This window comes from Lagopus leucura, unplaced genomic scaffold, assembly GCF_019238085.1.
Source record: "Lagopus leucura isolate 7727_CA_CO unplaced genomic scaffold, USGS_WTPT01 Super-Scaffold_100001, whole genome shotgun sequence".
Taxonomy (NCBI): domain Eukaryota; kingdom Metazoa; phylum Chordata; class Aves; order Galliformes; family Phasianidae; genus Lagopus; species Lagopus leucura.
Window position 1 is genome coordinate 14,481,908 of NW_024962262.1, and position 23,278 is coordinate 14,505,185.

The 23,278-nt window shown below is 41.0% G+C and overlaps 1 protein-coding gene across 1 annotated transcript; it reads right to left on the reverse strand.

The window, feature by feature from the left end:
* Positions 1–543: 543 nt before the first annotated feature.
* TNFSF11 (TNF superfamily member 11) lies at positions 544–22,940 on the reverse strand. Its single transcript, XM_042867744.1, has 5 exons — positions 22,685–22,940; positions 14,363–14,530; positions 7,390–7,435; positions 7,206–7,304; positions 544–2,572 (listed from the first exon to the last, which is right to left on the reverse strand). The coding sequence occupies exons 1-5, from the start codon at positions 22,904–22,906 to the stop codon at positions 2,151–2,153; spliced, it is 957 nt and encodes a 318-aa protein (XP_042723678.1). The 5' UTR covers positions 22,907–22,940; the 3' UTR covers positions 544–2,150.
* Positions 22,941–23,278: the final 338 nt, after the last annotated feature.

The window sequence follows — 23,278 nt, forward strand, 5'->3', positions numbered from 1 at the left end:
CAATCAAATCAAGAATCCATAGAATTTGGTGCAATTCTCAAAATAGTTGACTTGTGCCTCAGTTTTCTTAAGGAGTCATACCATACCCAGCATGCATATTATGAAGAAAACTATTAAAGCTGTACATGAAATACAAAAGCACAGAGAAATAAAGAAACCACACAGATTTTTTTTCTTAGAAATATATTTTGTAAGAAAACAATATTAACATTAAAAAGAAATGTTTATTACATTATTACATACACAGTATAAAATAATTGCTTGAATTCAAATCCATTAATTATAAAAAAAAAAAAAGAAGTCTGAGGATTTGTATGAAGCCTCATTTCTTATGGACGAGCCTTTTGCCTTCTGTGATTCCTACTGCATTGAAGAGCAGTAGGCTTTCCCATCATCCTAAGAGTACCCAAACACTCCTAAATCCTCTCTCATCCCCTCCTCACCAACTGTTGTTCCCTGCCTAGATGTGCCCTCAATATCACTGGCAGTATTTGCAGCTCAACCCCCACGCTCCCCATACCCACCCTCAGATTCCTACCACCTACCATTTTTAGCCAAGCAACTATACAAGAAACAACACACGTAGCGGCTAGCTAGAAGTTTCCCCATATTAAATTGTTGGCTAATATGAACAGTGGCCAGCCACTGACAAATAATGTAAAACGGCTGAGTTCTTCTCAGCTGTCAGTTCTCACAAAAATCCTGTAAGATTACCTCTCAACACTGCCATTCATCTGCCACATCTGGCAGAAAGGCACAGAGTTTCAAAAGCTACAAGGGGAGAAAAGGACAGGCATTGCAATGACACAAGCTTCACTTTTTCAGGAAACTAGGCTAAAAAAAAAAAAAAAATGTCATTACAGAATTTGTAACTTGCAGAGTTCATTGTAGGAAAACTTGCCTGCTTAGTAACTATAAATACCCCCAATATATTTCTGTGGCTTTTTTTTTTTTTAATGTCATGCCAGCTTCGTAATGTTAATTACCCTCCAGGTTGGAAAGACACCCAGTGACCAGCATTCTGGTGTGACTACTCATGATTTTGGTGTGAAATTCCCTCCTCTCCTCCCAGTAATACTGACAAGTTTAACAGAAATCTATTAAGTTAAAAAGAACAAAGATATATTACATTTGCTAATTGCAAACAACCTCTTTTAGCTGCAGTTTTTCCCATTGGGATTAAAAAGTGCACTAGTTTAACATGTCTGTACATTAAAAACAGTATAAAACATTAAATATACAAACAGCAAGAGAATTTAAATATCTCGTATCAAATACTATAGGACAATATAATTTACATTTTTTTTCTTTACACAAAACATTACACCTGAAATATAACTTTAGATATTACAGAATATAAAAATACATATTTTTTTTTTTTGTCTAAAAAATGTCTTTGCAGGTTCTGGCACAATGTAATACTTTAAAGGCATACTGTACTTTGGCAATCTGTATTTGCAATTAGCTGTGCAACAATAAGAATGACCTGTAATTAACCTTTTAGAACTGCAAGGCCAGATGATCTTCCTCCTTCCTGGAATAGCCCTTTTAGTCAGATAAAAAACTTAATTTGAACTGTTTAGGTGTTGTACAACTCATTTCTGCCCGGGCTTGAAAGCTCCAACCTTAATCCAGCAAAGCAAGAACCTGCTTAACTAAACATGTGAAAAACCACATCAAATGCAATGGAATTAGTCATACGTTCACAATCTTTGCTGTCTCAGGGTCAGAGCACCCAGCCCCAAGCAAATCTGAGCACCAAACTCAATCTGGAAGCCAGTTTCTGCCCTGCCCTGTTTGTGCCAATACTTGCAAGAGTAGCACAGGCTATAAAGTACAGTCAGGGTGCGGAAACAGAGTAATATTAATTGCTCTACTTTCAGTTAAATCAATGTAAAATCGTAATTCTACCAAAGCCAATGGAAACATAGGAAGTAAAGTTAGCATAAGACTGAATCAGGAGATCAATATTATTATATCCTTGATTTATGGAACTGTTGCTAGAATCAGCACAGGGCAAAACGTGTCTTTAGAGATATATGTTTTATACAGATGCAATTGAGTTGCAAAGGATTTTCATCTCTGTCTTCAAGTTGTGTCTGGACCACAAGCCCCCACCCCCCCCTAATATTTCAGTACACTTAGAAGATTCAGTCTAAATCCCTTACTTTAAATGCCCCAAAGTAAGTTGCTTCTTGTGATGAATCCAGTAACAATGGGTTTGATACCTGGATACTTATCATATCGCCAGTTTTTAATTTTAAAAATCCTCCTATGTTTACAGAATAAAAATGAAATTCTGAATTCCCTGACCAGTATTTCGTGCTTCCTCCCTTCATCAACACATCAGAGCGCCTTATTTTAAGGTTTGTCTTAGTCATATACACCATCAGCTGAAGCCCTCTTTTAGTCAGATTTCCTGAAGTTTCATGATGCCTAAAACAAATGTTGGCATAAAGGTAGTAAAATCCATCTTGATTAACAATCAGCTTCCCATCACTGAACGTCATATTTGATAAGTTTGCCTGGCCTTTGTCATGATGCCAAGATGTAAGGTTCACTTTGCGAGTTCCTGAAGAGAGGGGGGGAAAAAAATTATTATTTATAAATATTTCACAAAGCTCAACATTTAAAAACCAAAACCTCATTTATTTTTTTTTTTTTTAATTAATAGTAATAGAAAAGCTTTGTTCTAGACAGCCTGTCTTTCATTGCTTGAGGAGGTTGTGGATGCCCCATCCTTGGATGCATTCAAGGCCAGGCTGGATGTGGCTCTGGGCAGCCTGGTCTGCTGGTTGGTGACCCTGCCTGTGGCAGGGGGTTTGAAACTAGATGATCATTGTGGTCCTTTTCAACCCAGGATTCTATGATGATTCCAGCTAGAAACAATGAATTGATATTCCACATTTGGAGAACAAATCCCCCTCAAATTACCTTAAGCTGGAGAGCCACAAATTAGGAAAGATGATAACCACTGTAATTTCTCCCTCTCTCTCCACATAGCATAACATACATGAGAATCTAAATATACAGTTACTGTTTGATTACCAAAAACAATTAACAGAGCACATCTAAGCAAGCATTACTGAACTACTACATATATAACTCTCTTCTACTCTGCCTCCATGATGAGAGGCTGGTCAACAAGTCCCTTAACTGTTGAAGTGACTGAATGCTCTGTAAAGAGAGTGAAAGAGTAGCTGAGACACTAGAAATGTTTAGACTTGTCAGCTCTATACTGTCACTGAATGCTAACTTCACAAGTACAGGTGCAAATGTCTTCCAGGAACTCCGGTCTGAAAGGCACCTCCTGTTTGCTGTCCTCAAGTAGCCACACTTGTAAGAGGTTTCAAGTTGGTCAAGTCTCAGAGGTCATTTCATTTAGATCCTACAGAGCTAAGAGATGTCTTGAGGGATTAAGGAGGAGCATTCCTTTCAAACAGCACATTTGACACCTCAGTTTGGTTTTAGTGTCAGTGTTAAGCAGCAGACTGCAACACCAGCCCAGGCAGCATGGCTACTTCGGCATATGTATTGTGCAGAGACACTGCTCTAATGAGGAACACCTCCCATAGTATAAACCTCACATTCCCTTGCACCTCCTCAGTTCCAGCACCATTCCATTAGCATCCACCTCAGCTCTCAGGAAAAAAAAACAAAACAGGAACAGGCAATAGGAGGTGTAGAAGATCCATGGACATGTCCACACAGAGGAACACCAGCACCATTCTGGGGAAGACACACAGGCCCTGACTCTTCCTGAGATGCATCACGGAATGGAACAGCCACTACAACTTACTATTTATTCACAAGACATGTAATGCACAGCACAACAGATGGAAGTTGGACAACTTGTTCTCCTAACCACTACCAACCTCCAAACAAAAACCATTTCTGTTTAAACCATAGCAGCAGTTTAAACCATAGCATGCACAGGCATCAATGAACCGTAAATCTTTGGCTCCCAGTGCATCTACCTGCCTGATAGGAACATTCAGTACCCTATCTTCTCCACATCAAACCAAAGCAATCTATTTCCACTAAAGTTTCCAAGGCCACTTGGTGTGCTCCAAGCATGTACCCAGGCACACCCAGAGAACTGCCAGTGCTCACAAGCATCCTGGGAAACAGCCTCAGGTTCATTTGATTAAAGACATTTCCTGGATTTGTTTGTGCATAAATAAGAGAGGGTAAGGAGAGACAGGGGAATTTGAGAGCTACGAGTCTAATTGCCAAGGACAAGTGACTTTTGCGTGCGAATGGAATACTTTAATGGCAGTCCAGAGTAAAAAAAAAAAAACAACCTTCCAGTATCCCTCCACAAAAAATTCTGCAAAGCACAGGCTTTAATAGCAGAACATAAATAGCTGTTCCCCTATGGCTCCAGTGCAGCCAAGTAGAAATTATCCAAACAAATTCATACAGAGATAAGCCTTATTCTGGGTAGTACTTCTAAAGAATTCTGGAATCAATCAACTAAGTCTCTTATCCTGGAATTATTCAACTGCAAGAGAATGCTGAGGAAGTGGTACCAGAGCCCATCTCAGAAGAACTACTGATAGCTGAAGAAGTTTTGTGGGACTTCTTTTACACAGTGTTGAGCCTATCAGAAATACTACCCCAAGAAACTTGGGCTACCCTGAAAATGAGGAAGATAGGTAAGAAATTAGGGCCTACATTACTGGAAAAGGACAGAAGTACATCAGAGATCTGAACAGGAATGTATACATTCGACCAAGCAGAAAGGCATGCCAGCATACTGTGACTGACTGCTGGCACACCAAGAAGTTTACACGCAGATTTCATTTACCTGCCAGTAAACTTTTTAGTTGCCAGACTCAATAACTAAGTAGCAATTCTAAAGAAGTCCTCAGGGAAAATGCATGATTTGCTGAAAGGGGAAGATGGAAAATAGGTGCCTTAGTCACTTGCATTTGTGATGCTGAAGGCAACTGTGGGTGAAATTTGGTTCACACTCCAGTGCTGAGAGCAACACATATCATTCATCCACGGTTAGGTGGAAAGGCAGACCAAGACATGATGGAGGATGACCTCATCTACTGATGTAATTAGACTTGCTTTGAGCAGGAGATTAGTATGGATGACCTCTAGAAGCCTCTTTCAGCCTAGATTAAAATGCTAAGACTATGTTAACCAAGGTAGATGGATGTTTTGCAACAATTCAGAGCTCTAAGAGGCTCAGCACAGCCAGTGACAGAGCACAAAGATGCATGCAATTTTTAAGCAGACTCTCAGGACTTCAGGGAGTAACACACCCCAATCTGGAGACACCAAAATAAATATCCCAAAACACAGGCAGAGGAGAAAACCAGAGTGTACAAATGCCAAGTCAGCTGTGACTGAAACTCTAAAACATAATAATCCCACGTTATGGGACAGTCAGAATTGCTGTAACACAGTATGTTTTGAGACAAAACTTACAATGGAGCCATGGAAAAACAACAAAAGACAAGTTACGTTGACAGAAAAGGCAGAAGTCAAAGATAATGACTAAGGTAACCTTCCAGACAAGGTAACAAGCATTAAAAAAGATAATTTACAGTCTTTCTGGTTACTCAAAAAAAATCTAGACGACGTCTGAGATGTTAGCAGGCATGAACTGAAACTAACATAATTGAGTTCCAGTAGAATTAATTAGTAAGAAAGATGATGATGGAAGGGTAATGGAAGAACAAAACACAGTATTTATTACTCCTTTGCACTGCAGCAGCATTCAGGTATAAATAAAGCCTGAGGAAAGAGCTAAAGTTCTGTCTACTCTGAAAAACCTTTTCTGGAGGCAAGCAGCAGTGAAGCCAAACCTGTAGCTGTAAATAGCTCAAAATACTACGCTGTTTCCTTAGACAGTTAAAGGTACCAATTCACATCCCAAATGATATATTTAACATTTACATCTATTTACATTTGTGCTCTTCTCCTTTAAACTGTGACTAATTTCTATAATCAATTTATAAACCAAAATTCCTTTTAAAACTTAGGTAAGGTTTAAAGTAAGCTCTTGGAAAAAGTAACCAGCAAGCATCTAGCTTTAGCCTAAGGCAACAAACATAAAAAAATACACACTGCAAACAAAACCACCATGGCTTCTGCAGTCAAATGATGGGTGGGACACCAAGATCTAAGAAGGGTTATTTCCACTCCCTTCCCTGACATTCCTCAACTGCAAAAGTCCATCTGGGGTTTTTAGTTATTGTGAACCAGGTGGATGGAACACATTCAGTGCTTATTTATGGTGGGTGTTCACTTGCAGGCTACTCAACCCTGTCTGATGGTTACAAAACTGATTCTTTTTCCTGACATTGCTCATTCTGGGTCACTGATGACAACAAAGAACTTAAAATGCTGAAAACCAATCTGCTAAGACTCACAGATGGCATAAAATAATTTAGAAGACATGTAGGGCAAGGAAACATGGGAAGAAAATAGAAATTTGCAGTCAAAGTAAACAAGGTAGGGAAAAACAAAACCTAGTGACCCACAAGCAAATCCTTCATCCTTAATCTCTGTCATGAACCTCTATGCCACCCAATTAAGTGGGTAGTGATAAGACAGCAAAGTGCCTTACAATCAGTATAAGGTTCGTGGTTCCAGCTATCTATAAGGATGCAGTCCATCACTGATGCAGTGCTCACAGCATTAGCAGTAGCTATCCTCATGACTAATGTCTGGCAACACTCTTCCAACCAAAGGACACAACCCATGTGTCAGATGAGCTCAACTCATTGCACTGGCAAGGGGTCGACTTGCTCAAAGGAGAAACAAAGTAGTTTTACTACTGGCACTATATTTCTAAGAGCTCCTACAGTTTGTGCTGAAAGAAGAAAACAAAGAGAACAAGAGCAATGCTTCCCCTGCCCTAATGCTAGTTAATTACCTAGAAAGTTAATGCAGCAATGCACATCAGTACAAGTAAAATCAAAATCTAGGCTCCCCATTTATTAAGCTCTAGATTTGAGCAGTGAAAACGCACTTGGAGGGAGAAAGAATCCTATCCTTCCAGGCAAAAAGCTGACTCCTTCAGCTTCCTCTGTTGTCTCCAGAGTAGACTGCTGAAAATCTCAGGTTTCAGGCCTCAACAGAGCTTCTCCTTTGGTTTGGTTGCATAAAGGACAAGAGCAGTGCACTTAACAAAAAATAATTGAGTTCATTTATGGTAGCATTAGAAGTATTCACTTTAAACTTACCAGTTGGAATATTCTTATCATCAATAATGAGATGGGCAAAAGGTTGCTTCTCTGGCTTATTTCTCCTGTACAGTTCCATTCCTATTGCCTCCATTGCAGCTGGAATAAAAAGACTCTCATTACATCAGAAAAAAAATATGCTTAGAATTAAAATCTTATTTCTTATTCATAAACCAACACCTACCTTTTTCTGGTCTTGGTGGCTCTTTTCCCAAAATACGCTGGACTTCCTAAAATGAGAAAAATATATTGCTTTGATGTTGTCTTTTTTTCCTCTAATATTACGCATTGCAGTTTGTACAATTAGAACACAGTATCATAGGAATGCTGGCTTGCAAGATCACCGCACCATTTATTGGAAGAGTGATTAGAGGATTTACATTTACAACTATTTCCACTTATTGAACTTGAAATGTTTCACTAAATATAATGTAACAATGATTGCTAAGAACATATCCCATAAAACCACAGAGCTTATGAATTGACTTAATTACTTGCAGTTGAAAGGTAATGAAAGAGGCAGCTCTGCATCGAGACTAGTACATAATCACACCGCTGAGAAAAGCTAAGCACTGCATTTCATTGATGATGAGGTAAATGAAACCTCCACCCTTTATGCTTGACCACTAACAGGAGAGGTTTCAAGACTAGTAGGTTTCGCAGCCAAGTCTCACTTACAACAAGGTATACAGAAATTGAAGAATTAAGCATTTTTCACATTTGTACTGGGCCGAGTTGACTGGGTGCCAGAGTCTGGAAGTGCACATTCTCTAAAATTGCAGGTTAATTTTAACATGAATGAAGTCCATGTAACCCAAAACCAAGAACAGCAGAAATATCAGGCACCACAGAAAGCCTTGCTTTCAACAATCCACCCCTGCTTTCTCCTTGAGAAAACCTACAGCAGTTTTCAAAAATCTAAACAACAGGCTCTTGTTAGAAGCTTTGCACTGCTAGGTTTATTCCTCAGTACTGTCCCATTTCCCCATGACTCTCTCTATTTGTTTCCTACAAAATAAGGATAATATTCTTTGCTATTGAGACTACCCCATACCATGCAACCACCATGAAGAGGCTTAGTAGAAGGAAACATTTTACTGCAGACAAAAGCAAATCATATTCTTACCACTGAAACCTGTGTGGTCCTGTGTACCGTCTTTGTCTCCTGTACTGTTGGTTATCTAATTCAAAACCACGTATATATAATACACCTCAGATTTGACCAGATCAGCAATATTCCATGTATTCTCTATCACTGCCGTGCTCTAGAATTTGAAACGTTGCTTTGAAAACACCTGAAGTTCTGCTTTTATGTAATTTTAAAGTCACCATGATATCTGTAACAGCTCTGCTGTACCCTTTCTCCTTTCAGTAGGTGTCTAAATGTTAAACCAAAATGGAAAGCCACAGCAGCATGGAAGTTGTAGTATGACTATCAAAGCATACTACCTCAGCAGAGATATGCTGATTTTGTAGATATGAATCATTAAAAATGCTTTTTGCTGTAGAGACAAGAAGAAAAGCAGAAGAATCGCAACTTCAGAAGCAGCAAAACCCACATCCATCTTCCCCCACTTAGATTCACTTCCCCTCTCCGAGTTTCTTACTGCAACATCAGTTCTAGCAGCAAAGCTCAATTCTAGGAGCTGTGCACCAGCATCAGCCTCTAACCACACCTGATCTCTAACTTCTAACGAAGTAGTAAGAAGAAAAATCACAAGTACTAAGTACTAAGGTAATAAAAGTCATAGAATCAAAGAATGGCTTAGGTTGGAAAGGACCTTTAAGATCATTCAGTTCAAATCCCATGCCAAGAACAGGGTGGTCACTCACTAGGACAGGCTACCCAGATCCCTATCCAACCTGGCCTTGGAATGCTTCCAGAGATGGAGCATCCACAGCCTCTCTCTCCAGTGCCTCACCACTCTCCAAGTATGGAATTTCCTGTAATATCTATCCTAAATTTCCTATCTTTTAAAGCCACTCTCCTCTTGGGACTTATGCTCTTCAACATCTTTATCAACAAGACAGTGGGCTCAAGCATACCCTCAGAAAGTTTGCTGATTACATCAAGCTGAGTGGTGCAGTTAACACAGCAGAAGGAAGCCATCCAGAGGGACCTGGACAGGCTTAAAAAGTTGTCACAAGAAAACCTAATGAGGTTCAACAAGGCCAAGTGCAAGGTGTTGCACTTGAGTCAAGGCATTCCTAGACTTTGAGAAGAACTCCTTGAGATCAGCCCCACAGAGAAGGATTTAATGATCCTGGTGGACAAGAAACTGGAAATGTGTTGACAGGATGCCCTTTCAGCCTGGCAAGACAGCAGTATCCTAGGCTGCATCAAAAGAAGGGTAGCCAGCAGGGCAAGGGAGATGATTGCTCCCATCTACTGCACCCTTTTAAGACCTCATCTGGAGAAAACAGGATAAAAGATGTGAGATAGACTAGACTCTCAGACATTACAGCTTTATAACTCCCCCCAAACCTTCCCCAGAAAGGGAAGACTTCTTTGTTTTCTCCCTTTCTTAATGGAGGCGTTTTGAGTGTGGAATCTACTTAAGGATCCTTTATTTCTGGGACATGTGATAATGCACTTGTCTGGAGAGATTGTTGTACAGATTCAAGAAGACATATATTTTAATCTTCTAGTATCTAAAATAGTACTAAATGAAATCCCATACCTGAAAACTGCATAGCCCTTGAAGTCCCTGAATTGGCCAGTTGCTATCTTTCTTGCAACCATTTTTTTTTTCCTTAGGAACCTAGAGTTCTGCTTCTGCATGTTTCCAAAGATGCTCTGGCTTGAGCAGCTGGTGCTTCTACCCTCTGAGACCTTTCAGGCTGATTCAGCGTATCTTCCATGCAGAAAGGCTGCAGTTCTCACAAAATGTAGTATGAGCTTTTTTTTTTCTAACTAGTGGTGGCTTTTTTTCATCTGCAATATTACTACTTGGTGAGCAGAACAGCTACCTAGGAAGATACAACTCCACTGTCTTCCTGATCTTGATGGTCTTCAATCTACCTATCGCTCTCTTCCTACTTAGGAGCAACTCTGTCACCAAGCTGCAGACTGGACTTGACAGGAACACTCCTGTACACTTCTTGAATCTAGGCTAATATGCAATGAAAGATGCAAGCATCATCTTGGAATACAGGAAGTTCCATATGAACAAGAACAAAAACTTCTTTAATTTGAGAGTGACAGAACACTAGAAAAACTTGTGTGCCTGTCAGTGGATTACCAATAATTAGCCTGCGACCAGAAAACAAATATCCTCCATCAGCAGATTTCTCCAAACCCTGCACTAGTGCCAAGCTTTTTACTTAATTCTGAACAGCCCCACAAAATTCTAGAATTTTTTCTTTCCAGTTGACTAGGATTCCAGAAAGAAACTGGGAGAAATGCAGGCACTAGTTAATAAAGAACAAGGATGGAGTTGGGGGTTTCCTCATGAAGTATATATACTTCAAAATTGTTCTTGACTTTCAAAAAAAATTTTTTATGGTTCCAAGACACCTGCCTTACACAACCTGCCATAGAAGAACTAAACCTGTACTTGCTTTTCTGATCCTGAAAGACGTAAGGACTGTGCTATCTGAATGTCTACAGATGCCCTCTTAGTGAGCACCTGAATGCCTTTAAGTAGCTCATACTTTCTCACAGTGCACACTACCATTAAGAAAGCAGAAACAGCTCAACAGATCTTGTAACTAAGACATAACTGAATGAGCATGAGAACTCTTGACAAAATATTACCAGTGATTCTCTCAAGACTTTGAACCACACAGCAAAGCGTGCTACCAAGCAGTTATTTTTAGAACAAGTGTTTGCAAAAAAACTCACACCACACATCATCTTCCAATAAGCTGCACTTGTACACCTTTGCGTCATTTGCTCACTGCCCACCGTGTCAACTCTGCTGGTCTGCTTCCCATATCCCAACCTCTTTCATACAATCACTGTTCAAACAACATGCAAGCCGTCTGTCAAATAAAAAATACCTATTCCTTACTTCAAAAAAAATTGTAAGGCCATCAGGGAGCTGCAAAACTTCCAAATTTTGAAAGCTAAAACCATGCTGTAAGCATCTGAAGTGTCTGGAACCGCTCTTTCCTCATGCAAAACAGGATGCAGGTTTTAAGCCTCAAGCAACTATTAGACCTATAACCACACCAGCATCTCAGGTCTTCAAAACACAAGTCACAGAATGGCTTGGGTTGGAAGGGACCTTGAGGACCATCAATCTCCAACCTCCCTGCCACAGGTCCTCCCACCAGTTATGTCCAAGGTTGGACCAGGCTACATGAGAACAAGTGAATTGTGAATGGTTTTTTTCTTCCTCTTTGATTATACAGTATCTCATGATCTACTCTGAGTAGCTACAAGTGGCCTTTTGAGACCAACCACAAGAGACCCTTAATATATTCACAAATTGAGGAAGTTGTGACTAAGGCTAAGGCTCCTTTAGGTGGGTGTTTCTTTTTCTTTTCTCAGTGTTTCAAGTTCAGTTAATATCAAGAAGTAGTATCTTGTCAGAAACTTGGGAGGAAGAAAGCTAATCAGAAAGGAAGTGAAATAGAAAGTAAATATTCTTCAGAAGATGGAAATTAGCACTGCAGTGTCTATTCAAATGAGTACTCTACTGCCTGCAGAAAAAAAAGGCATGTAAGGTTGTAGTATGGAAATTGAAATTTTGTCAACTTAAAACAGTCACCCATAAAACCTTCAGTTTGTCCCTAACACACGCACTTGAAATGTCTGCTAAAAATATATATCTCTTTATAAGTTCTGCCCTGGAGGTCTACCAACAAAGTGCTTTTTTGCCATGGAGGGGACTAGTTTATGCCTGTACTCCCCAAGAACCTAAAAGCTGGGAAGATAGCCAAAAAAAAGACACTCATGAACTGACCCAAGATATGTTTGTAGTCCTTTCTACTTCAGACACATAATAGACTTCATAAGAAATGTGGTTAGTGCATCTGGGTTGCCAAAGGGTTTTTAGGGTTATATACAAAAAAAATAAAAAGCAAACAAAGACTAGGAAAGCCTATTATTTGTCTGCTTGAAAGTTTATATGCAATAATATTGAATGTGCATTTTCTACTGAGTAAGCTGCTCCCTAAACAGCTTCTTTTTTCTGGAATGTTTTTTTCAGGAGACATTTCTAGATCTGACCTTGCAGCACTACTACACTGTTTTTTTGTAAGAGTATTGGCAACATGAATCTCTGCTTTAAACACTCGTCTACAGGTGTACAAACAAAACACATGAGAATCAGTGTAGTAAGCTAAAAGCTGTAACCAGACTATAAAATTAAGCAAAAAAAAAAAGTTGTCTCTTTTCATTTCCTGAACAGTTTGAATTGCAAAAGTCAAACAATTAAAGAAAAAAAAAAAAATCACACAACTATTGAAGTGCTCCACTTCAGTCACCTAATACACTGCCAATGCAAATAAGGATACTTATTCTTAAAACACAGGTTAGATTCTCCTTCAGGAAAGTGAACTAAATAGAGAAAATAGGAAACATTTTTCCAGTCACATAGGCTACATTCTCACACAAAGGACTAGCCATACTGGAGATAACATTCAGCTACACCTCTGCCTTTCACTATAGCAGAACCAATGAAAGGCATAGCTTACAGAACACCACCAAGGATAATTCTGTTTTAACATTTCTTTCATTTCTGAAGTAAAAATAGAGAAGATGCAAATGTAACCCCAGGCAAACGTTTGCCCATCTTTATTTTTCTGTCGTCAGTGTGTGATGACAAAGCATCCAGAACACTGCCCCAGCTACTTAATACATTCTGTTGCATTCAAGAATTCCAGTCCGATTACTTTGGCAGAGAAAACCTTATTGTTCTCGAACTAATGGTCATTGACCAAAAAAAAAAATTATCCTACTCACTACTTATCTTGGCCACTGACATTGCAGCATTTAACCTCTATGCTGGAAGGCAGGATATGCAGCCTCCACTGAAGTCAATTTTTTTGTTGAGTAACCAGCAGCAAATGACCAGAACACAGAGCTTCCCATTCACTTACAGTAACAAGCTCCTTACTGCCAAGAGAACTGCTTGAAAGAGCACTCTAGCATCAGTGCACAGAAAATAAAAGTAGGGATAGAGTCTGAGTCTCAAAAATGCTGAAAGAATGAACAAATCCTATGAGCTAATCCATTTTTTCTGAGTTTTTAAAGAAGGTGGCATGCACCCATCCTCCTTAAAGTTTTGTTCTGAAGAAGATCTATCACTCATGGTACTCTATTAAAAGGAAACATCCACAACTAAAGCAGTGTTATACACTAACTCAAGTACACTCTGTAAAGTGCATGAGTTCAGCTCAAATTTAATAGAGTATCCTTTATGAAAAAACTGACAGTCATATGCAGATGTGTGAAAGTAACAGACCAGGTAAACCAGGAAAACCAAGAATTGCAGCACTTCAGCTTCTTAAATAGCCTACAATAGCCCTACTGCAATAAGAGGTGACTGTGTCAGTGTCAGCTCTCCTAGGTTTTTTTATTAAGGCAAATTTATTATTTGAGTTTGGGAAACACTGTCATTCTCCCCTGCTGGGCAGAAACTGCCTACTTATCACAGTATGGCAAAGCAGCTCTTTCATCACCATGGGAATGTCTGCATGCAATGACTGGGCAAGTGAGCAAAAAAAAAGGAAAGGAGATACCCCTTCATTCTGAGTAGTCAAAACTATTGCACTCCAGAAAGTTTAAGAAACAAGAGCAAATGAGAACACACACTGTCCTTTCCAGCTTCCAGACAATATTTTGCTTGCAAATATTCTTGGCTTGGAGAATCCTCTCAGGAAGAGTCAGGAAGACCAGGTTGGGTGGAAAAAAAAGAAGTGGAACTGCCCTTCTTAACAACTACCACACAGACTCCCCCCCAAAAGTCAGAATGGCCAATCAACTGTGATTAGTTTCCTCAGTGTGTATTCAAGACTTTCTCTAGCAAAACTAAAACCTGTTTGAATTGGTTAACCAGCAGCAGGTTCATAAGCAAATACATTAGGATCTCACACACAGCATCAGATATCAATCAAACAAAGCAGTCTTACCTCTGTACACAGAAGTTGGACACTGTGCTAGATTTACCAAGAGTACAAAATAAAGGAAAGCATTATCTGCCACTTACCTTCTGCACAGCTCTTTGGAGAGCCTGCTTCATCCTTCTGCACGATTCTGGCATTAACTTTACCTCTTGATTTTCAAAGGGCATGTCTTGCATGTCTATACTCTCTTGAGATCTGAAAAGCATTCTGACACAGTGTGCATCTTCTTTTGAAATTCTACTAGGGTCCATCTGAAACAAAAATGTAAGATAGCCACAGTTTAAACAGTCTGTTCGATAAGCAATAAGAACATTTAAGTCAGGCAGGATTTCCAAACATCCAAAATTCTGGCAATTAGCTCTGTTTATCATCTAATGTTTCATTCTAAGAAATGAAGAGGGAAAATGTTTCCCATAGGAAGGTTTACTTCATCCAACAGTCATGTAAGATAGAAGAACAGATTATCTTTTGGAGCGACTCAGCTCATTAGCTTAGACTGGATACTTGACTTCTCTAAGGTTAAAGAATAGCCCTATCTTTAGAATAAAAATCAATAATAATGAATTCCATGTTTAGTTTAGACCACTGAATGCAACATCAAAATTACTTTAGCAGGCAACATACACAGCCATCTCCTCTGTCAATACCAGTTTGTAAGATGACACACAGATGTCAAGAGCAGCAACCTATGGAATGTATGTGCAATATCTAACTCATCCTTTCCAAGAGGAGAAAGAAGTACAGAAACCAGCTACCAAAAACTTTTGCAGGCAAGATGTATTGCTGCACAAAGCACTTGCTGAGAAGCTACAAATTCAGGAAGATCGAAAGACAATAAAACTACTACAAAATACCTCTTTATTGGACAAAGTTTAGTAAATCTGAAATATCTGCAAGATACTTTTAGCAATTAATTTCTGTAACTGCATGAAATATACTTTTAAACTGTAAGTTCAATGCTCCTGAGTCTTACCAGTTAGATGACTGAGAAAGATATTCCAAGGATCAAGACTGTGCCTTGGCAGAGTTCAACTGCACAAACTTTATTAAAGCCATTTCATCCTTTCTCCCCCTTTCCATATACCTTATACTTAAGAGATATTAAGCATTTTCTTTCACAGATAGCTTAAGGCTTTCAGTAATTGATCTTGGCATGTATCCTGCTTTTACATCGGAAGGGTTTGCACAGTCTAACCTTGCTCTGAGGTCTCTAATTGTATCTGCCAGTCTAATAAGAACATATAGAATCATAGAATCACAGAATGGCCTGGGTTGAAAAGGACCACAATGATCACAGAATCACAGAATGGCCAGGGTTGGAAAGGACCTCAAGGAGGTTTTCCCCTATAGCTTTTCCCCTATATTCAGCACTCGTGAGGCCGCACCTCGAGTACTGTGTCCAGTTTTGGGCCCCTCACTGCAAGAAAGATATTGAGGCCCTGGAACGTGTTCAAAGGAGGGCAACAAAGCTGGTGAGGGGTCTGGAACACAGGCCATATGAGGAGAGGCTGAAGGAGCTGGGAATGTTCAGCCTGGAGAAGAGGAGGCTCAGGGGAGACCTCATTGCTCTCTATAACTTCCTGAAGGGAGGTTGTAGTGAGCTGGGGGTCGGCCTCTTCTCTCGTGTCATTAGTGATAGGACCAGGGGGAATGGTTTCAAGCTACGGCAGGGGAGATTCAGGCTGGACATGAGGAAGTATTACTTTTCAGAAAGGGTGGTCAGGCACTGGAATGGACTGCCCAGGGAGGTGGTGGAATCACCGAGCCTGGGGGTGTTCAAGGAAAGGCTGGATGTTGTGTTGAGGGACATGATTTAGTAGGAGCTATTGGGAATAGGTGAACGGTTGGACTGGGTGATCTTTTAGGTCTTTTCCAACCTTGGTGATTCTATGATTCTATGATGATGAATCTCCAACCCCCCTGCCACAGGCAGGGCCACCAACCTCCACATTTAATAGTAGACCAAGCTGCCCAGGGCCCCATCCAACCTGGCCTTGAACACCTCCAGGGACGGGGCATCCACAACCTCTCTGGGCAGCCTGTGCCAGCACCTCACCACTCTCTCTGTAAAGAACTTACCTCTGACATCCAACCTAAGTCTTCCCTCCCTCAACTTAAAACCATTTCCCCTTGTCCTGCTGTTATCTACCCTTTCAAAGAGTTGATTCTACTGTTTTCCATGACATACGAGCAAAACACCAATTTACAGCTAAGAATCACAATATTGCAAATAATCATGATGAGGGAATATTATCCATTAAGGATAACATCAAGCCAGTGATCACTTCCCTTTAACACAGCACTGAACAAAGCAGAGCTTCAAAAGGAGCTTTCGCAGAATGCAAAACATCTAGAATGAATCAGATCTGTTGTATAGTTGTTCGCATGAACAGGGATTGAATTTCCTAACCCACCCAAAAACGAACTGACTTAAAACCATAAGGTGGGATTACAAAGGTAAACTTGAGTCTACAGCATGCAGCAATCTATCCAACATGCACACACTGCAGAGAAATTTGTTGCACAGGCAGCAACATTCAGAGCAAATTGCCTTCTCTATCACCATCCGCTCACTGAATGCTCCACAAGAGCTGTTTGCCCATTCATTCAAACCAACACCAGCCTCCATGAGATCATTTAGCTGTCTCACTTATCCCTGCAGATTGGGAAGTGAACAGGTCAGTAAAGGCTCCCCTGAAGATCAGCAGATGCCACAGCTTTGAATACAGTGGTTGAGATGAGTTACACAATGGCCTAGAGGCCTTAACATCTTCCTGGGGTGGCCTGATACATCTGAATACGAAAGAAAACCTGCTATTACTCTATTATAGAGTTGCTATTACAACTCTACTGAGCACTAACAACTAAGAAAGCAGCTGGTGCAGCCCCATTAGCTGTTCAAGTAGATCTAAAAGAGCATCTCTGGGCCCTCACCTTCTTCACCATGAAATCCTGCTTCTGATTCTCAATCTTCTCTTTAAACCAGTACCAGGGATGATTTCCTGCTGATCTAGTTTCCTGAAGGATGAGCACCCAGAAGCCACTTCCTGCAAGTGTCAGAAAAGCATGAGAGCCAATACAGGCACAGGCATGAAGGAGCAGGTAGGCAGCATGAGCTTCAACGACCGTACAAGTGCAACCTAAAACTCTCTCTCCCCATAGGCTCCACAAGTATCCAGAAGCTGAGAGATTCAACTACAAATGGAGCAGGGAGAGGGAAAAAACAGCAGCACACAATGACCACCATCAGCTGTTAAAAGGCAGTCAATACAGAATGACCTGGGTTGGACAGTAACATAGAAAGGTGCAGTCCCTTCTTCGAAGCATGACCAACTTCTAACTTAGGGCAGGCTGTTTGAAGCCTTGCTTAAGTAAAGCTTTATGGTACCTCCCCATTCAATCTCTTCAGGCAAAGTGCTCTACAATTTAACCTCTTGTCTTGTGTAAAGCTATAAAACAATGTGCAGCTGGAATTCTCCTTACTGGAGTTTATAGACTGTGCCTCTTGGTTTTGCTGTGCACTTCTGGAGACCCTAGCTTCACCATTTATACAATCCCACTTCAGGTAGCCAGAAACAGTGGGTAGACTCCATCTCAGTCTATTCTTTAGGTTGAAAGAATCCAGTTCCACATTTCTGATATGCAACAGCCCCTCCTTATCGCGGTGGTCATCTGATAGACTCTAACCAGTTTGTTGATATGTCACCTGTTCACTACCCCAGATGTATCCTCTTCTATTGGTACTATCAAAGACCTGAGGGAATCAGTGCCTTCAACGTGATGTTGATATCTAAGTCTTCTCCATTCCATACACACCACTGGACAGCAGAGAGAATCATAGAACTGCTCAGGTTGGAAAAGACCTTAAAGACCATCAAGTCCAAGTGCAACATAACCATACTACCCTAATTCAAACAACCCACCACTAAATCACTTTTTATACTCACTTTCATCAGTAATACTACTGGTAAGAAACCATTACAACACTTTCTGGATGCATTTCAGCACATCTTCTGAAAAGTAGGCAAGAAAACTAGGTTTTAAAGAAGAGATTATGAAAGATCATTTGTCATTAAGGGCATGAACATCCATCATGACAAACTGCAGATAGCACAGATATCCAGCTATCACCCATTAGTAATTAAATATGCCTCACAATGCTGCCAGGATAGCAGTAGCAAGTGCAGAGGCACTTATTCAGATCATAATTTATCTGCTGAAGGCTTGAGAAAGAAAAACCAACATCTCTGCACCTTCAGTTACAAGACTGAAGGCTTAATGGAAACATTGATAGCTTTGGCATCCTATTTTGAAGCTGTGTAACCCACCCTGATGAACCACAAGCATCCAGAGATTTTGTGCCTGATAAGGCAAAGCTCTGATCATGGAACTAGCTAATCTACCTGGAAGTCCTTGAACATTTTCAAAGAATACTCAAGTCTTCACAACTTAACCATGGAAATTAGCTTGCTATTCTGAACAGATACTCTCAGCAAGCCTGCCACTGAGCTGCCATAGATGTGAACAGCAATACTGAGCACCAAAACCATTGCTGTGGACAACAAGCAACAACAACAAAAAAAACTTTCAAGCACACATTCTGAGGAGATATTCCAAAGAGTCAAAATGAAATACTGGAATGGTCTACAGAGAGCAGCTTGCTTACTCACAAGGAACATGAGGGCAGCCCTTGAACAGAGACCTTCAGCACAGAGACCTAAAGATGTCAAACTTGGAAGCATCAAGACACCATCAACAGTATTGGAGAAAGCTTTATGACATGTTAAGGAAGCTCAATATCCTAAATATATTACCCTCTTCAAAGAGAACATCCATTATTTTAACCATGCTAGTATTTGTATACACATCTACTGTGTCTGACCTTGAAATGAGATCTCATCATTCAGTGCCCTGCGATACCAACATTTCCCAGGATCTCTAATCATTTTAATTGCACCTCTAAACTCCTTTCAGGTCAATCAAGGCAGTCAAAACAGTAAAAATGAACTCCAATACTGTGGGTGAGACCAGAGGAATTTCTAGAATTAAGAGCCAATTTTATAACAAAAGTCCACTTCGTTTTGAAAAACAATACAATCCAACCAATCTAATAAGTGAAATATTGCCTTTTTTTTTCCAACAGTACCACATTCTGTACTTTCTCCTTAAAGTAAGCCATTTATATTGTCCTTGTTTTCATAACTTAAACCAACTTCCAGTTTAATCATATCAGTTTACACTTCATTATTTTTCTTAACTACCAAGAAAAGGTTCTTCCAGGCTTCCAGAAAGTGCTGGTGACCTCTAGCAAGTGGTTTGCTGTTAGTCACTGCCAACAGATTTTAGATGAAGCCTGAAAGAAGACTGTTTAAAAACACTGCAGCAGAAGTCAGAATACCACAGATGTATGAAATGGTAATAAAAATCTGTCTTCCAGATCCCCATTTATCTAAATGTGAATGGTGCAGCAGAATGCTTAACATTTGTACAGACCACTTTCCCAAATGGAGAAAAATAAATAAGCTCAGAACTCCAGGTTAAACTACAAGAGCTTGACATCCGACATCCAAATCTAGCTTTGAGTGCTTCCAGCTTGTTTCAGCGCCCACTGGTGCAGTCAGCATTAAACCCAGTTTGTATCATTGTACGACCTAAGTACAGTAAGGAAATAGATCAGAATGAAAAACATAGAAGAGCTTCTGAAGACTATTCATTGCTAGGTGACAAAGTAAGTTACGTAAAACACACGGTGCTCCCACCTTGTGCTGTGCCCAAGTCTCCATCATCTCCAGCTGTATGGACTATCTAACTAAATTTTGACTGCATTCTCATTGACCATGAGCAAACATTTCTCACAAAGCAAGATCAAAAACAAATACCAGGAGCAACCCATTCTGTCAGCATTTAATTCCCTGGGTTCAGAACTTTGCACAAGATGCTCCAAAAAAGAAAAGCCTTTATCTTTTTACAGTTCAGAATGTCACTGCTGGAATATTGGCAGCATTTAACCCCTAGCTTTTTCTTTTTTAAGCAAATATACCAGCTCCTTGTCTCATTCACCATTGGGCTACGTTATTTCTTGGCCACAAACATGTTTACTCATGAAAATCTGGTGTCAGCCTTAGTTTTGTGTCTTGTGAAATTCCAAATGCTCAAGCCACAACATAAACAAAACTAAGGAAAAACCAAAACCTCAATCATTGTCTCAGCTCATATTGTGTCATGATCCGGCCCAAATGATTTTATGCAAATGAAAATAAAGAAGTGTATGGTAAAACTGAGTCAGAGTTTACTCAGCCTCTTAGAGTTTTATGTATCAGTCACATTTAATCATATAAATTCTCACTATGAACCTACAAAGTCAAATCTTGCTAATTCACATTTGGTTAGCCCACCAACCCATTCATATCTTATGAAGCACTACTTCTACTATTAACTTTCCATTATTTTTTAATCAAATACACCACAGTACTTTAGTTCTGTTATTAAAAAAGTGTGAATTTAGATAATTAAATTTAAGAGCAGATAGATTAATGCAATTAGATCAAAACTAAGCAGCCAGATAGTGCCCCATACAAATAAAACAATTGGCAAGGCAGTTAAATAAGAATCCTCCAAGATCTACTGCACTTTCTCTCTCATCTGTGTTATTACACAATAAGAAATTGAATAAATATGGATTACCATATCTTATTATCGTGAATTACCCACTTCAAAAGTATGCTTATTAGTCTATTTTTCAGTGGTGGCAAAGACTTTTTTTTTTTTTACCATTAGAAAGTTTGCAGGCAAGGTTTCAGTCAAGTCTACATCTAGCTACATCTTTGAGTCTGTTCAGAACTTCACATTTTCAAATGATCTGATCCAACAACACTACTCTAAACTTATAAGAACCCAAAAGTGGAAAGAGACTGCCAAAAGCAGAATTACACCAGACTATGTAAATTTTAAAATAAAGGAAGCAAAACAAGCATAGTTTTTATGGTATGAAAATTCTTTTTACACTTTGTTGGGCACGTGTGAAGCACTGACACAAATCTATTTGAAAGAATCCAGAATAAGGGCAGCGAGGGGAGAAAGAGAGCAGGAATACAGGGATTTCAAAAGTGTATTTGTGTTAATTATTTTGATTGCAATGGCTCACTAGTATACCAATGTGCAGCTGCGCATTTCCATGAGCCACGTTTTGAAAAAGATGTCTCTGCAAGTTCATGCAGATCTGGAGTGAAAAGCACTTTGCCATAAACTGAAGTAGGCATTAATTTGTGACACTGTCAGGTAAACAAGTAGCTGTAAGCTACTTTACTACAAGTCCCATGAATTAAATGTCACTCTTCTGAAGTGTACGGGATATGACCAATTAAGTACCATACTACTGCTCCAAGAGCACATACATTTTGCTTTTGTAAAAGCAGCAAATAAAGGCATCGCAGGTAATGAATATGAGTTAGTCCACGTAATAAATGACCAGCATTGTCATTATCTATTTGACAACTCTTCATCTGCTTAAGTGGAGACATGCTTGTGCAACAGCTATTTTCAGAATGCACTTTGTTAAGAAATCCAGCCTGCCTTTGCCACATCAAGATCAAGCACATCTACCTAGAAAGTCAACCGGAAGAAACAGGCTTTCACTCCCACTAACTTCAAACAGAAAGCACAGAACAACACCAGCAGTAATTCTACGAAGGCCACCAGACCTGCGTTAGCAGAACAAGTGAACAACTGATGAGAAGCCAAGCAGGCATCCACAACCTGGCCCCGAGAAGCAAACACCCTGCAGCCCCCCATTTCCTCTGTGGAGGCCGAGTAGCACAGGGCAAGGGGATGCAGGCAGCCAGCCCAGCTGTTTCCAAGAAGTGGGCTCCTTTACTGTCCAAAACCCAAACCACTCAGCAGCTCTCCATCCTGCAGCAGCATCTCCCTGTGCCCTCTGAGAGGCCGCTTACCTCTGAAACAGACCTGCAGCCTGGCTGGGCTCACCTACAGGCACGCAGGGGATCCCACTCCTAGGCGTCTCAGCCCAAGCTAAGAGCTACACCATCCCAGACGTGTTTCTGTTTGCTATCCACCTTTAAGAAGCTTCTCACACTGGTGAATCCTGTATGACAGCCGAAGGCCTCAGGAAATCTCCAACCAAAAAGTGATCATCAATAACCAAAGCCTCCCCATGGGCTGGAGGGGAAGCCTTCACAAGCAAAGCCCTCCCAGGGCTGGATGGAGGGGAAGCACAGAGCTGCCATCCACCCTGAGAACCCCTCACACCTACCCACACAACTCTACGCACCCCACCTTCAGCTGAGGTCACCGGGTCAACACACCACCTCTGTAAGAACCAGACCAAGTCTCTGCCTTCGCTTTACTGCCATCATTCGTATTCTCAGCGAGCCAGAGGCGCCGCTTACCTGAGCTCGGAAATAGAGGAAGAGGGCGACGCTGCAGACCACCTGTCCCAGCCCCAACAGGACGAGGGCGGCCAGAAGCGAGCGCGAGGCGGGCGGCGGGTGCGGGTGTGGCGGCAGCGGAGGCGCTGGCGGCGGCGGCGGGGCGCTCTCGTGGGCGGTGCCGCTGCCCACCTCCTCGGAGCCGCGCAAGTATTTGGTGTAGTCTCGGCTGGCGCGCCGCATGGCGCCGCGGGCACTCCGCTGGGTCGGCTCCACACACGGCTCCACGGAGCACCCCGGCCTCGGCAAACAACCCCGCCGCCCCGGGCCGGGAAGCTCTTATAAACTGGGCGGCCAATCAGCCCCAGGCGGTGCGACCCGCCCTCCCGCCACCGCCGCCGCCGCCGCCGCCGCCACCCTTCCTCACCGCCCCCTTCCTTCCCTATGCTCGCTATGTACCCGCCCCAACACGGACCCGCGGTCGGTCTCTCTGATGGTCGGTTTGCCTAGTTCAGTGCGTGGAGCAAAGGGCTGTCAGCTTCTACAGTGTCTTAACTCATCCTCCAACAAGGCCAGGTTAAAACGAAAGCAAACTGTGTTGGCTCGCTCTGTCCA